At 42.8% G+C, this 14,056-nt stretch overlaps 1 protein-coding gene across 4 annotated transcripts in view; it reads right to left on the bottom strand.

The window, feature by feature from the left end:
* Nucleotides 1-14,056, bottom strand: part of LOC146194364 (small G protein signaling modulator 1-like) — a 164,881-nt gene that overhangs the window by 100,125 nt on the left and 50,700 nt on the right. For 2 of the 4 annotated variants that reach the window (XR_014705876.1, XM_084597375.1), the window contains exons 8-10: nucleotides 7,507-7,574; nucleotides 3,850-4,023; nucleotides 344-457 (exon numbers count right to left, since the gene is read on the bottom strand). Coding sequence is in view for 3 of the 4 variants with exons in the window: in XM_084597375.1 (XP_084453501.1) it covers nucleotides 344-457; nucleotides 3,850-4,023; nucleotides 7,507-7,574 (356 nt within the window). In the remaining variant the exon portion in view is untranslated. The remainder of the gene's footprint in view (nucleotides 1-343; nucleotides 458-3,849; nucleotides 4,024-7,506; nucleotides 7,575-14,056) is intronic. The other 2 variants (XM_084597378.1, XM_084597377.1) reach the window with 2 other exon arrangements.

Raw genomic sequence — 14,056 nt, 5'->3', positions numbered from 1 at the left:
GTCAAGATTTTTGCCGGTCCGGGTGACTCTACTATAAAGCCTGCATTAGTGTAAGTGTATCAGGAGAAGTACTTAGCGCCTGATAAGTAAGAAGTAGAAGTAAGCACCTGGTAAGCCATTGGTAATGATGGCCGACTGTCCTTTTCTGCAAGGAAAGTTCGAACTGAATGGTGGGAAGATTTTCAAATCCTGTCTTCTCGGAAGATACAAGTGGCTCTTAGGCAGCCAGACAAAACCCAAAGCACCAAGCAGCCAGAAAGGGCTAAGGAATCAATGAAAACAACAAGTGGGTGTAACTGTGGGGTACTAAGTACAACCAGTTGCTGTACACATAGGCCCTCACCCAGGGAGTGTGGCCGCAGGGAGGCCATGACGCGGAAGACAAAGTCGGTGCTCCCCTCCTCCTCCTCTTCCCCCTGGGTGGCTCTGCGGCGGCGCAGCCGAGGGAACACCTTGCCTGCACACGCACAAGAATGACCACGATCACAACTCTGAGTGTAGCACCAATCCCTCCTGCCACACCATTAGGAGGATGATGGGAAAAAGAACACCCCTGAGAGCTGCCTAGCACAAGCCCTTTTGTGTGCCACTGTGTTTGAAGCAGCACTGCATAGCCTGCACATGCATGCCGGTGGAGCATAAGTGAGAAATGGTCCCACTCATGCTGCAGCTCAAGTGGCCGCTTATGTGTCCGTTTCAGGAGTCGCCTCGTTACCTTTTACCAGCACTACCCAACGGCTTCTAGTCACACAACTGACAGCTGCCATACCACTTCTTTAACAGTGAAGGGGTGTCTGGCCACACAGAACCCAACATGACAGCATTCAGTGGGCTCTTTGGCATGTAACCATTAAAGCAGACATCTCTCTGTTAGACTTTTTTCACTGAACAAAACCGCACTCAAGGAATTGTAAACATGATGTCAGCTAGCATGCAACAAGATTACTACTACATGATTTTTTCTTTATTACTTGATGCCTTATAAGTTCTCCAAAGGTATGCCGAATCAAGATTATAAGGGGCAGAAACAATGTTCATCATTAGATTCATATTCATATCCAAAAAACTGGTGTTAGAAAATTTCCAAAGATTCGAGAAATACAAAATATACAATAAAATTTTTAAAATTTGGCAGAATTTTACCATATTGCACACATTGCCACAATGCTTGCTTTTGTGGAGAAGGCCTTCCCACAGTGTGTACAAAACGGAGCACTTCACGAAACGAAAAAAAAATGAAATTCTCAGTTTGGTTTCATCTCATATGCATCCTGCAGACCTTCATTAAATAAAATTACTCGGATGCAAATGCTTTTCAGCAATTTTTTCAAATCCATTCAATAATTCGGGCATTTGGCTAATTCCGACATCTTTTTGGGGTTCCTTGAAGGCTGAATTAACAACAGTTTACTGTATTCAGCTGAGATATGACAGCTCTGCGAAGTTTTCTGGAGGTCCCTCCTGTATAGAAAGAAAAAAAAAAGTGTACAAAATCCTGCACAAAATTGTCACTGGATTTTTTTTTAATATATATGTATACATCTCTCTGCAACCCTAGTTTAATTTTATTTAACCCGTTCGCTGAGGGGCGTTTCTGGCCGTGACGCATCTCCAGTGTCAGCTTGATTTCAGGGAACGAGCATATCAGGAAACGAGCATAGCGATTTATTTTGTATTATGATTGCTCTACAAATAGCATTGTCAACAGAATATGCACATTTAAGTGTTCTGCAGATGTTTTTAATTAACATCATCACCATTATCAGCCGATTATAAATTAGATAAAAGAGGATAACGTAAGAAAAAAACTGCTGGATACTTTTTGAGAGATCGAATCCAAGCTCGACTCATATTTATAATCAAAAGAGCCATCACTCAAGTCCACAGTCAAAGGTCCCGCGCGGTCAGCCATCCGAAAGTAACCGTGCGCATGGAGGGCGCACTTTCAGTGGCGCACAACAGAGATAAATGGCACGTTGTGAAATCAAGATGACAGAGGGAGATAGAAAGAGGCTAAAACAACCTCCTTTGCTGCTGCTAGCCAAGGGCGCGGCAAGAGAGAGCGAAAGCAGCGATTGAGTCATGTGTGGACCTATTGGAGAGGCAACGGCGCGAGCCCCTGAACATGACGTGTCGTATCAAACACGCCAATAGAATAAAAATAAAACCCTGCAAACCTGCAGCAGATGGCAGAACAACACTTGAACTCGTAACCGCATGCACAAACAGCGAAACGCGCACAGCACATCATCACTCAGCGCGACAGAGTAGCGCACGCAGAGCGACCGCACCTCCCGGCTAAGAAGGTGGCGGGGGTGGGCGCGGTCGTCCATACTCTTCTGCATATATGTATCAGTACAACGCGGGCCGAAAATTTGAACTTGTAGAAAGGTTTGACAGGTGGCGCAGCCTATCCAAGCGCACCAGACGATAGACAACATACCGGTACGTCGTTGTCACTGAGGGGGGGAAGCGCGAAAATGTACCGATACGTTCGTGACAGCGAAAGAGTTAAAAATACTGCATGGATTCTGATATAAGCAAGATGAACAGTAATTGTTATCTTTGAATTTCCCATATTTTTCACTGATCAGATATTCGTTATTCGATTCGATATTCAAAGGCATTATTTTCCTATATTCGTATTCAGCTCGTATTTCAAACCTTTAATACTCCCACACTCCTAGTTCGTAGAAAAGCATCTGCCATCAGTCTAAACTATTTATATATTTAAGTCCCAAACAATTTGAAAATAATCTGCAATGCAATGACATTCAAAACTGTTTGAAAATATTCCATTCGATCTACACTCATTTTTTACTATATTCATATTTTCTTCACAACCAGACATTTGATACTAGTAGAACCCCTTTATAGTAAAGTCATTCGGACCGGCAAAGATCTTTAGTATATAAAGGTCTTTGCTATATCAGTTGTTGGTGATGATATGGCCCTGAGGATGCTGTCTGGTATTAAATGGCTACTTACCAAACAAGCCTAATTACTTTATAAAAAAGAAACTCTCTAAAATGCCTTCCATCCCTTTTTCATCATCTGTGTGCAGCTTTTCTTTTTTCTTTTTCTTTACATGTCATGAAAGCACCTCTTTAGTATGAATGCAATGTGGCTACAAGTACAACTGAGTGTGATTTCACGTGAAAACCAAAGCCTTGCATGAACACAGCAATGTCTTCCACTGCTTGTGTCATTTAAGAGGCAACAGATGAGCATTGCGGGTGACAGTCAAACGTGGCAAAGCCGCACTAGCATGCCTCCACTGCCACCTCTGCCTCGTGCTTTGTGCTGCACAGTGCTGCGAATGTTCGGCTGTTTCTTCCTTTCCTTATTTCTCGCAGCACTTTTATTCTCTTTTACTTTCTGAGCAGACCACGCTGCCTTCCTTCCACGTTCTTAGCCAGCTTTTTTTTTTTTTTTCCTATGCACTGCATGCTTTTTCTCAAGGCTCCAACGTAAAGTTGGCTTCTCCTCAGAGCTTATGAGCCTAGTGGTAAAGCCACTTAAAATGCTTTTTTTTTTTTTCTCGAAAAGAAAAATTTGTTTTAGAGTCTAAGATAGCACGCAAGCAGAAATTTCATTTCGTAAGAATTACGTCGCCGCGGTCAAACGCACTTTACTATAACCGATTTTTATCAAAATGCCTTTATTATAAAGAGGAAAAATGTACAGTCATCTATGGAAGATGAATTGGGGCTTCAGTTTGGCCTTACTATATCTGAATTTACTAAAGCAGGGTTCTACTTCAACTCTAGCATTTCTGTAACCGCAAGGTATAAAATGGTAAACATGCGCACAGTAGCGCTCTATAGCGGGCAGCAGCAGCATACATACCTGTCCCGCTCTGCTGTGTCCAGAGGGGTGGGTCCAGCTGTCCGTTGGGAAGCAGGCCATTCTCCAGGCAGGAGAGGAAGGCCAGCAGGTGGCCCCCCCGGGGGAAGTGCATGGGTGGCCGCTGCACTCCATCCTGCCCCACCAACACCAGGGTGCCCCCAGAGTCCCCTGCTGCTGCCGCCAAAGAACAGTAGTGGCCATCTCACACCTCAGGTGCTTTACATTTTATTTTTCCCTTCAAGGCCCGTAGGCATTACATAAAGGGGGGGGGGGGGGGGGGGGGGAGGTGTATATTGGTAGTGGTGGAACACAATGAAAATACATAGGGTACAAAAATAACGAAGCAATTTGGAGTTCAACAGCAAAGCCCAAGAACAATAGAGGAGAAAATATGGTACAGTTGGCGCTTCATCACAGTATAACCAGTCTAACATACATTCAATGCTCAGTGACGAAGGTTACTAAATTTGTGAAAAATGATTATCCAGTTTTTCATGGAATAGATGGTGGTCGGGGCATGCGATGATGTTATCAGGCAGGCTGCTCCACAACACCACGGCATTAGAAAAAAATGAACTGCTCATGGCAGAGGTGCGGGAATTGATGCATTCAAAGGGGTTATTGTGGCTTAAGCGGGATGACATCCTTGCAGGTGGTTTAAGTAAAGAATGTAAGCATCGTCAATTATGCTGCTATGTTTGCAGGAAATTGATATAAATTGACATTTGTTTCGATTGAGAGGCATGTGCCAATTATCGTACCAAGTTGCAATAGATGTTAGGTCCTATTGGAGAGAGGTGAAGTCATTAGCACTGCGGACAGGACTATAAATAACGCAGTCACCTGCAAATGAATGCAGTGTAGATTTTATTTCAATCGGCAGGTCACTGATGTAGATGAAGAATAACAGAGGTGATAAGCCTTGCAGTCTGCCGGATGTCTGTTGCTAATAACTGAGTTACAATTATTGACAAACAGTAACTGTTTATGTCCAGTAAAATGCGCTGCGGGGCTAGTTGGTTCATGCTCATAAACTTATGTAAAGCTTGTCTGATTGTGGTGTCTCTGTTGTGCTTTATTTAAGTTTACGAACTGTTTATGTCCTTTTAAGAAATGTTCCAGTCAGGAAGCAAATTTTCTGGAATACCAAGCTACGAGAATTTTAAAAGAAGATGGTAATGGGAGACATGATCAAATGCTTTCAAAAAGTCTATAAAGATGGCATCGATCTGGACAAGGTCATCTAAGTACTGTAGTATGTCGTGGCTGAATTCAGCGAGCTGTGTTTTGCATGGAGGCTGCTTCCTAAATCCTTGCTGATTCAAAATGAAGAAATTAATAGTTTTTAGGTAAGTCATTAGATAGGAAAAAATGATATGCTCGAGTAGTTTAGACAGTATACTAGTCAGAGAGATACATGCAGTCACCGGCCTTAAATATGGGTGTGATTTGAGCCATTTTCCAGTCATGGGGATGACTCCAGTTTCTAAACATTTCGTGAAAATTAAATATAGTATTTGGCTGGATGAAGCAATTGTATTTTTTAGTAGCTTGCTATTGATTTGATAGCTGTCAAGTAATGTTGATAATTTAAGTGAAGCAATAAGCTGAGATATAGCTTCCAGATTAATTTCAATCTGGGCATTTCTTGGCATGGAATTTAGGATTGAGTTCGTTAGTCTGAAGATTAGCAGCGGAGAAAACAGATGTAAAGTAATTGTTCAGAACGGTGATGGCATTCATCGCTTTCGAAAAGGTAGCCATCAGGATCCAGGAGCTGTACGATGAGATTTTGTGGTCTGCTAGGCAGCATGCGCCAGATTTGATGGAATTAGAGAGAAGGATTGATAGTAGGTCTTGAAAGTAAAACTTATCTTTGGCATTTTTAAGTTTGGCGGCTACTGTTGGGCGCATAAGCGATACTTTTTCAACCTGGGTCATTACTGTTCTGTTTTGCTGTGCGAAACAGGTGCTTCTTCTTGCCGAGGAGAGACTTTAGGCGCATATTGAACCATTGATTTTGGCAATCTGATTTTATAAATATCGTTGGAATGTGCTTTCTTTCCAGTGTCAGCAGGGTGCTTCTGAACAGCTTCCAGGTTTTGTTCGATGTGCGGTACAAACGAGAGTAATGAAAGTTGTCGAAAAATTGTGTAAGATCACTGTTAATCGCAGCACTATCAGCCCTATTGCAGTCTTTTATTAGTTTGCTTGCTGGTGATTGCTTTTCTAACTGAAGGGCAATGAAGATGTGGACGAGGTTATGATCGCTTAATCCAAGAAGGGCAGTTATAGTTTATAAATTGTCCAGGCGAGTTGCGAGCTAAAGGTCTAAGATGTGTCCTCTGGTGGAACTAGTGATCATTTGTTAAAGGTTGAAGTTAAGGGTTAGCACTAAAGATGTGTCTGGAGAGCAAGCTATGCCCACTGCAGCACAAGAACGTCCCTGTTAGCCTTCACCTGTGGCACCCAACGGGGTGACCATTGTATCTTTTATCTTGCTCTTCCTGCAGCGCATTTGTTACCCTCCCCACAAGCAGGCACTCCCACCACAGGCAGTGTGCGTAACACAGATATCTAGCCACCTTGCCCATTCATTGAGAAATTCGGATAATTCGAGCTAAAAGCAGATAACTGAAACTAGAAGTCATTACCCACGTACCTAAGTTAATGGCATCGGATGCTTATTAATTTGGGCACGAGCGGGCATTTCTCCGGTTAATTCGAACAAGCAATTGCATCATGGTATGATGCATGCAGCTATCGATCACTGAAATAGGCCTCTCCAAACCTCAATCACATGAAACAATGGTGCCTGCCAACTTCATGTTGCGCACTACGGCAGGAACAACTATGATCGGAGGTTGCTCTGATACTATATATATATAGCTCAGTCACAGAGTTTCAGTTTCCCTCTTCTTAATTTCATGCCATCCCGTGGCTGCAACGAGGCATGCGCATCATAAAGTAATACAGTTCCGGACACTACTTGCTGCATCCTGTTTTTTTATTTATATTTTGGAAAAGCGTCATGCTGCTTTAATGTCTGCGCATATCCTTCGCGTGCATCCACACACTGTTTCCGGTACGCAGAAACTGCACGCTGGACATGCGATGCTTCACTGCGTGGACTGTGTAGTGAAGCATCCTCAAAACACGACAGGGCTGTTTTGCAAAGAGGCCCCACTGCTGATGCATTGCAGTGCGAAAAGGGTGGCGGAGGCGTTTACGATTTTGAAGCTCTTTTTGTTCAATGTCCCTGACAGTGCGCACAAAACAAAACACTCAATAAAAGTGGGAAAAACCACCATCATTTTTGTTTCCTCTCAAATGCAGATAACCATCATACAGGTATTCATCAAATAAAACTACTGTGATGCAAACGGTTTTTGACAGTTTTTTTAATTTTAGGAACATCTGATAATCTGAACTTTCAGTTAACTTAAACAATATTCCTGGTCTCTTAAAACCCGAATTAATGCAAATTGACTGTAGTCACTTGCAAGAACACTGTGGCATTGAAGCTCACGGTGGCCTGGGTCAAATCTGTCACGGGCACATGAAAAATGCCATCACGCAGCTCCACAATGGTACGCCTCTCAGCCACTCTTCCTAGAGAAACTCCAAGGGAAGAAATGGGGTGACCCAGTGCCTCACCTTGCTGGTGGCAGTGCAGGTAGACAATGTCCTCCATGTTGACGCTCAGGGCATAGTCCCAATACACACTGCAGCAAAACAGGGTTTGTGTCAAGACCACCATGGTGGCTGAATACCTTGAGGCAGCACAACAGGGCAAGTGCAAAATGAATCACAGCAGTGAGCAAAGAAAAAAATCTGTTAGGTGCAAAACAATGACACATATGCAACCCAGTTTAATGAGTAACCAGCTTCTTCTGGTTACTCATTACACCCATACTATACCGATACTTAGGTGCACATCAACCTATGGTCAGACAAAACTCAAATAAAAGTGGCAGGTGCCCCTCAAAGGAGACCCTTCAGCCACAGCATCGATCGATCCTCAGAGTTAATCTGATTCAGCACCAGCAGCCAGGCTATACCCACTGTAAACTAAAGGCCTCTCCTATACTCTTCCACTCCTGTGCTAACTGTATGTGGGGACTGGGAGGACCAGCTAAAACAGATGCTTGGGCAAGTTGGTAATCCATTGAGTATAGACAGTGCAAAAAAGACGAGGACGTATGAAGAGCAGAAACGAGTGCTGACTTTCAAATGATGCTTTATTGCTTATCCCGTGAAAATATATAAACTGGGAACAACCAAAATAAGACAACGTACGTAAAATCTCGTTACAAGAGACATGGTTACAAGAGACACTCGGTTACAAGAGGCACTTGAAAATGGTTTGGTTGGTTTTCCTATGTTTGCCATGTTAACAACATTGCATACAAGAGACATGGTTACAAGAGACACTCTGTTACTAAGGATAACCTTTGCAGGTCCCTAAAGTAATTTCATCACTATTTATAAGAGACGCAATTAACCCAGGCACACTCATGCAATGCAGCAGACTCGTACCAACTCGTATGTGTGACAGTTTAGATTCCCTTAATTAAATTCTGTTCCATATCAGTGTCCTGTTTTGTTGCAATGCGTCAGGAACAAAGAAGGAATGTCTCTTCTTTACTGAGAAGTCAAAATGTCCCTGTTGTTTCAGTCACACAGAAATGTGATGACAGTGGCTGAAACAGTAAGGACATTTTGACTTCCCAGTCAAAAGGAGGCACTCTTTCTTGGTTCCTGACATATTGCAACAAAATAGGACACTGATATGGAACAGAATTTAATTAAGGGAATCTAAACTGTCGCACATACGAGTTGATAAGAATTTTTGGTTACAAGAGACCTTGGTTACAAGAGACACCTTTTTGGGTTCCCTTGAGTGTCTCTTGTAACGAAGTTTTACTGTAATGACAATCACATAAATAGATACATAATATCTTCAGCTGCGAATGACAACAGCGACGTCATTGCCTTGCATTCAAAAACCTCAATTCTTTCGCTGTTAGTGCCACCAAAGCAGCACTAACACAAGCATCATCTAACCTCGCGATTATAACGGCTTCCAGAATTTCTCGGTTTAGCTGATTACGGTGTTTCTTTATCACTCTCGTTTAAGCAAAGTGTGGCGTGCAATTATCACAGTCCCAGCAGTGAATGCCCAGGTGCCCTTTCACTGCTTCGTACACACTGTTGTGATGCTCTTTGAGGCGCTCACTGAGGCATCGTCCCTTCTGCCTGATATACTGTTCCCCACAAGAAAGCAGAACGAAATACACAACGCTTTCCTGACAGGGCACAAATTGATTTTTGTGCCTTACTGTGCAACACTGCGCTACGAACAGAGCACTGTTTACCTTCTTGCATATCATCCCCAGCTTGTTAGGTGCTGAAAGGGCGACTCTGACATTTACTCAACTTCTTAATTTCTTTGTGTGAGAGGCCGTGAAAGTATGAACTGTTACTTCTTTTTCTGAACGGTTGCAGGTGGCGCCTCGTCCTCGTTCCTTTTCTTTGACTTTAATCTTGAAAGAATTGATTCTGCTGTTGTAACAAGCAGCTGCTTGGGATACCCGGCACTCACTAGGCATTGGGTTTGATAACCGAAGCTGTCTTTTATGGAATGAAAGCACGACTTCTTAAGTGCATTAATATAACAAGTCTTGACAACGGCTCTTTTCACTAGTTTAGAATGAGATGATGCAAATGGAAGCAACGGTTTACTGTTTCGTTGTTCCTGCATCCAGCATGTATGGCTAGGCAAAAACGACAGCTTGAGGTCAAGAAACCTGATCGCGTTATCTTTACAAAGTTCACAGGTTAAATTCAGCAGATGAAGGCACTCTTCAAAAATAGCTTTAATGTCGGGCATAATTCTTTCAAAGTAAATAGCGTTAGTGTCAATCAGGACAAGAAAATCATCAACGAAACGGAAGCACTGCACAACCTTCAACCCTTCCAAGCGATTTCTCAGCTTCTTGTCTTTTTGCGCTAAAAGAAGATCACTTAGCACAGGTGCAATACATGAATCTGTGTATTGTTGGTTGGTTGGTTGTTCCCAGTGTATATATTTTCACGGGACAAGCAATAAAGCATCAGTTGAAAGTCAGCACTCGTTTGTGCTCTTTATACATCCTCGTCTCTTTTTTTTTTTGCACTGTCTACATTCTGTAGGGACCAACCTCACATTATCCCCTTTGAGGTCGGCTTCCCGTAGTAGGTAATCTATCACACATCACCGTGAGCTCCGCTCTGGCCTTGGAGCATATCCCCTGCCCTAGTGTGCGTGAACGTTCCCCCGTAACTTCAATGGTGAGTCGGACGACCTAAATTCATTACCATGTTTTACTGATATAGGGCGCTATTGTTATTGCAGCAATATATGCCTGCGTTGTCAACACATGTGGCTCTTTTGTTCCCAAGAGCATGGCCCATGCTCGGTAGCGCGTATGATTACAGGGTGGGTCGACTGCCGACTGCAGACTTATTCATGGCTGACTGCCGGTTTGGGCAATCAGCCATAAATAAGCAAGGAGAACATAATTATTCCCCGGTATTACAACCCCACACCACTTAACCGCAGAAAACTTCCTAACCTCACCTGCCCACCTAACTTTCTGCCACGCCCTGCTATGCTTGCTTTCCCTTGGAATCTAATGTATTACCCTTAGGGTTCATTGGTTGTCATTTCTTCACACTACATTCCCTGCCCATGCCCATTTATTCTTGTTCTCGACTAGAATGTCATTAAAGGAGTATAGACACCTCGTTTTTGGGTTTGTGTATTATCATTCGTAATGATGCCTAGGACATTACTGTACATGGATCACCACGTCATATTTGCCTACGACTGCTGAATAATTTATAATCGAATTTTTTTTTTTTCACCTGTTTTGGTTTCGGTTCCAAGAGCCGAGCAATGGCTGTGACGTCACAGGCAAGTCTGGGTTACGTGAGGGATGAAAATACAGTGATATAATCATTGCTGTGTCATTTGAATTCACTAGAATGGTAAAGCCAGCCTGCCTCAAGAGCAGGAAACATTACAACTGAAGAATGAGGGATTATATAACTGTGTTTTCATGCCGCGCATCAAGACATGATTGTGACGCCCCAGCCATCTCTCAGATATCAAAACCGGAACTAGTGAGAAAATAAAATTCAATTATAAACTATTTAGTAGTCATAAGCAAAAACTGCGTGCGGATTGATATACAGGAATGACTTACGCATCATTAACAAAAAGAAAATTGTGACCAAAATTTGGTGTCTATAGTGTTTTGACCCGAGCTAACCTGATTAAGGTGTGGTGACCCTCCTTTCACTGGCCACATCCTGCAGTGCCCCGCTTGCAATCCAAGAGGGGCCTTTGAGGGACACTTTTTAATGGGAAACCATTTCTTGCCTCACGAGTTGTCACCACAAAGTGTCCCCATGAAGAAGAAAATTTTAAAAAATAAGTGAATAATGTCCAAAAAAGGACTCAAACCATCATCCTTCCTTGCCCCAACCAAACGCAATACTAAACTATTACTTCAGAAGTACTAGGAGAAGGGAAGTGTAAACGGAGGCCGAACGCACACAGCACACTTGTACAAAAATAAAAAAATATCAAAGTAAAGAACCACTAATAAAAAGTAAAGTAGGTAACTAAAGCAAAGTAAAACTGCAGTTGTAGAAGTCAGAAAAGCAATAAAATGCAGAACGATTTCATAACGGAACTAGGCACAGCATGGAAATAGCAATGCTTTTGCACTTCTGTAGATAATAAGACTTATATAATAAGGGAGTAATTACTCACTAACATCCACACAAGCGCAGTCTCACGACTACAAAGGAAAACTATCTGCCATCTGATCTGCTGAAAGCCATCTGTACTGCTGAGAGTCCTGGTTAGCTCATTATTAATTCAAACAGCACGAATACGAAGACAAAGGACAAGATAAAAGAAAGCCACAGTACAAACGCTGACTCACAGCGATGCCTAAGCCCTTTACTCCAAGGCCCAGAAAAAACAAACATGAAGAAAACGAAACAATCACATGAAACAACCCCTGGGTTCACCTGCTGCACAAAAAGTCACTTAAAAAAGACACCTCTTTGCTTGAAAGAGCAAGAGAAGTCTTGCTGACACACTTATTGTCCGTTGAAATAAAATATGATTCCACTATTTCTCTCGTTATCTTCTCTTTGTGGCGATACAAAATCCTAACTTTGTTAAACTTAGGGGTGCACTTCTTCTTCTCCTTCTTCATTACTTCACATCTATGGCAATGTGACACCAGAAACGTTTTGTCCTTTCCACTTTCCAAGTTGTTCAGGTGTTCCTGTAGTCTCTTATTAATACATCGTCCGGTTTGTCCTATATAACAGGCTCCACAAAAGAGTGGAAGCCTGTACACAACACCTGTCTTGCATCCAACAAATTGGTTTCTATGTTTCACCCCACATTCTTGCTTCTTCGCTTCTCTTTCCCTTTGAATAGCCGGGCATATTCTCTTCATCTTGAGCGGGGCGGTCAATGCGACGTCAACACCATACCTCTTGCCTACATTTTTGAGGCCATGTGAAATTCTGTGCACATACGGCACCAACGAAAACCTTCCTCTTCCTCTCACCCATGTTGGGCAGGGATTTCAGTCTGTGCGTTCTTTTAAGGCTCTTCAGTACCCGGCAACTGGCCTGATTAATAACAGACTCCCGATAACCGGCCTTTGCAATTCTTGTCACTTGTCTTTCAAAACTCTTGCCCATGCCGTGGTAACAAGATTTTTTCAACGCATTTAATAAGCATGTGTTGATCATCCCATTCTTCACTAATTTGGAATGCCCCGAATTGGAGCTTAGCAAGGGCTTCATCGATCTCGGGTTGTATTCCCAACAAACATGATCATCACCGAATTGAATCAATAAATCTAAATACTGTAACCGATCTTCCACTGGTTCTTCAACAGTAAATTCTAGCCCGGATCCACACTCAGTAAAAACATCCATAATGTCCCTCATTCGTTGATTGAATTCTTCATGGTCTCTGAATACTAAAAAGTCATCCACATACCTGAAGGTGGAATGATGTAGGCCCTCCAAGTTATCCTTCAGGTGTCTGTCCACGTACATTAAGAAGATGTCACTCAAGACCGGTGCAACACTTGACCCAATGCATACTCCAGCCTTCTGCGTATACAGCTTGTTCTTCCAGCCTATGAAGGTGGACTCCAGGTAAAACCTCAAAAGTTCAAGGAAACTTCCAACACTTACACCTGCGGCGTCAATGAAGTCACATTCATTATTGTCTTCAGTAATGCACATTTGAACACGATTAAGGAGGCAGTCATGGGGGAGGCTATAATACAAATCCTTGACATCCATGCTGAAGTCAACACATTTTCTTGGGTTGTGTTCTTTGAGGAATTCAACAAGGGCTTCAGAGTTAGGTAGCCTTAGGGGGTCTGATAAAGTCAACGAGGAAAGGTGTTTCTGCAAATATTTGGAGAAGAGGTGCTGCCACGTGCTCTTCTCAGATACGATGGCTTTGAACGGAACATCTTGTTTATGGGGTTTTGCCGAAAAGAATACTTCCAAATGTAATTGCTTGCATTGTTTCACCTATTCACGTATCCGTTCAAGCCCAAGATCACCTAGTAGAGCCATAGCCCTCTCTTTTATCATGGTCGCCTTCATAGGAAACCTCTTGAAATTCTTCTCAACAGCAGTCTCCGCTTTTTCTTGAAACTGACTCTCAGCAAAAAATTCCTCAAAGAACACAACCCAAGAAAATGTGTTGGCTTCAGCATGGATGTCAAGGATTTGTATTATAGCCTCCCCCATGACTGCCTCCTTAAGCGTGTTCAAATGTGCATTACTGAAGACAATAATGAATGTGACTTCATTGATGCCTCAGGTGTAAGTGTTCGAAGTTTCCTTGAACTTTTGAGGTTTTACCTGGAGTCCACCTTCATAGGCTGGAGTATGCATTGGGTCAAGCGTTGCACCGGTCTTGAGTGACATCTTCTTAATGTATGTGGACAGACACCTGAAGGATAACTTGGAGGGCCTACATCATTCCACCTTCAGGTATGTGGATGACTTTTTAGTATTCACAGACCGTGAAGGATTCAATCAACGAATGAGGGACATTATGGATGTTTTTACTGAGTGTGGATCCGGGCTGGAATTTACTGTTGAA

This window comes from Amblyomma maculatum, chromosome 3, assembly GCF_055883805.1.
Source record: "Amblyomma maculatum isolate TAMU_Amacu chromosome 3, ASM5588380v1, whole genome shotgun sequence".
In the NCBI taxonomy this organism is placed as follows: domain Eukaryota; kingdom Metazoa; phylum Arthropoda; class Arachnida; order Ixodida; family Ixodidae; genus Amblyomma; species Amblyomma maculatum.
Note: the sequence above shows the minus strand (reverse complement) of the source record. Positions and strands in the feature narration are given on the sequence as shown.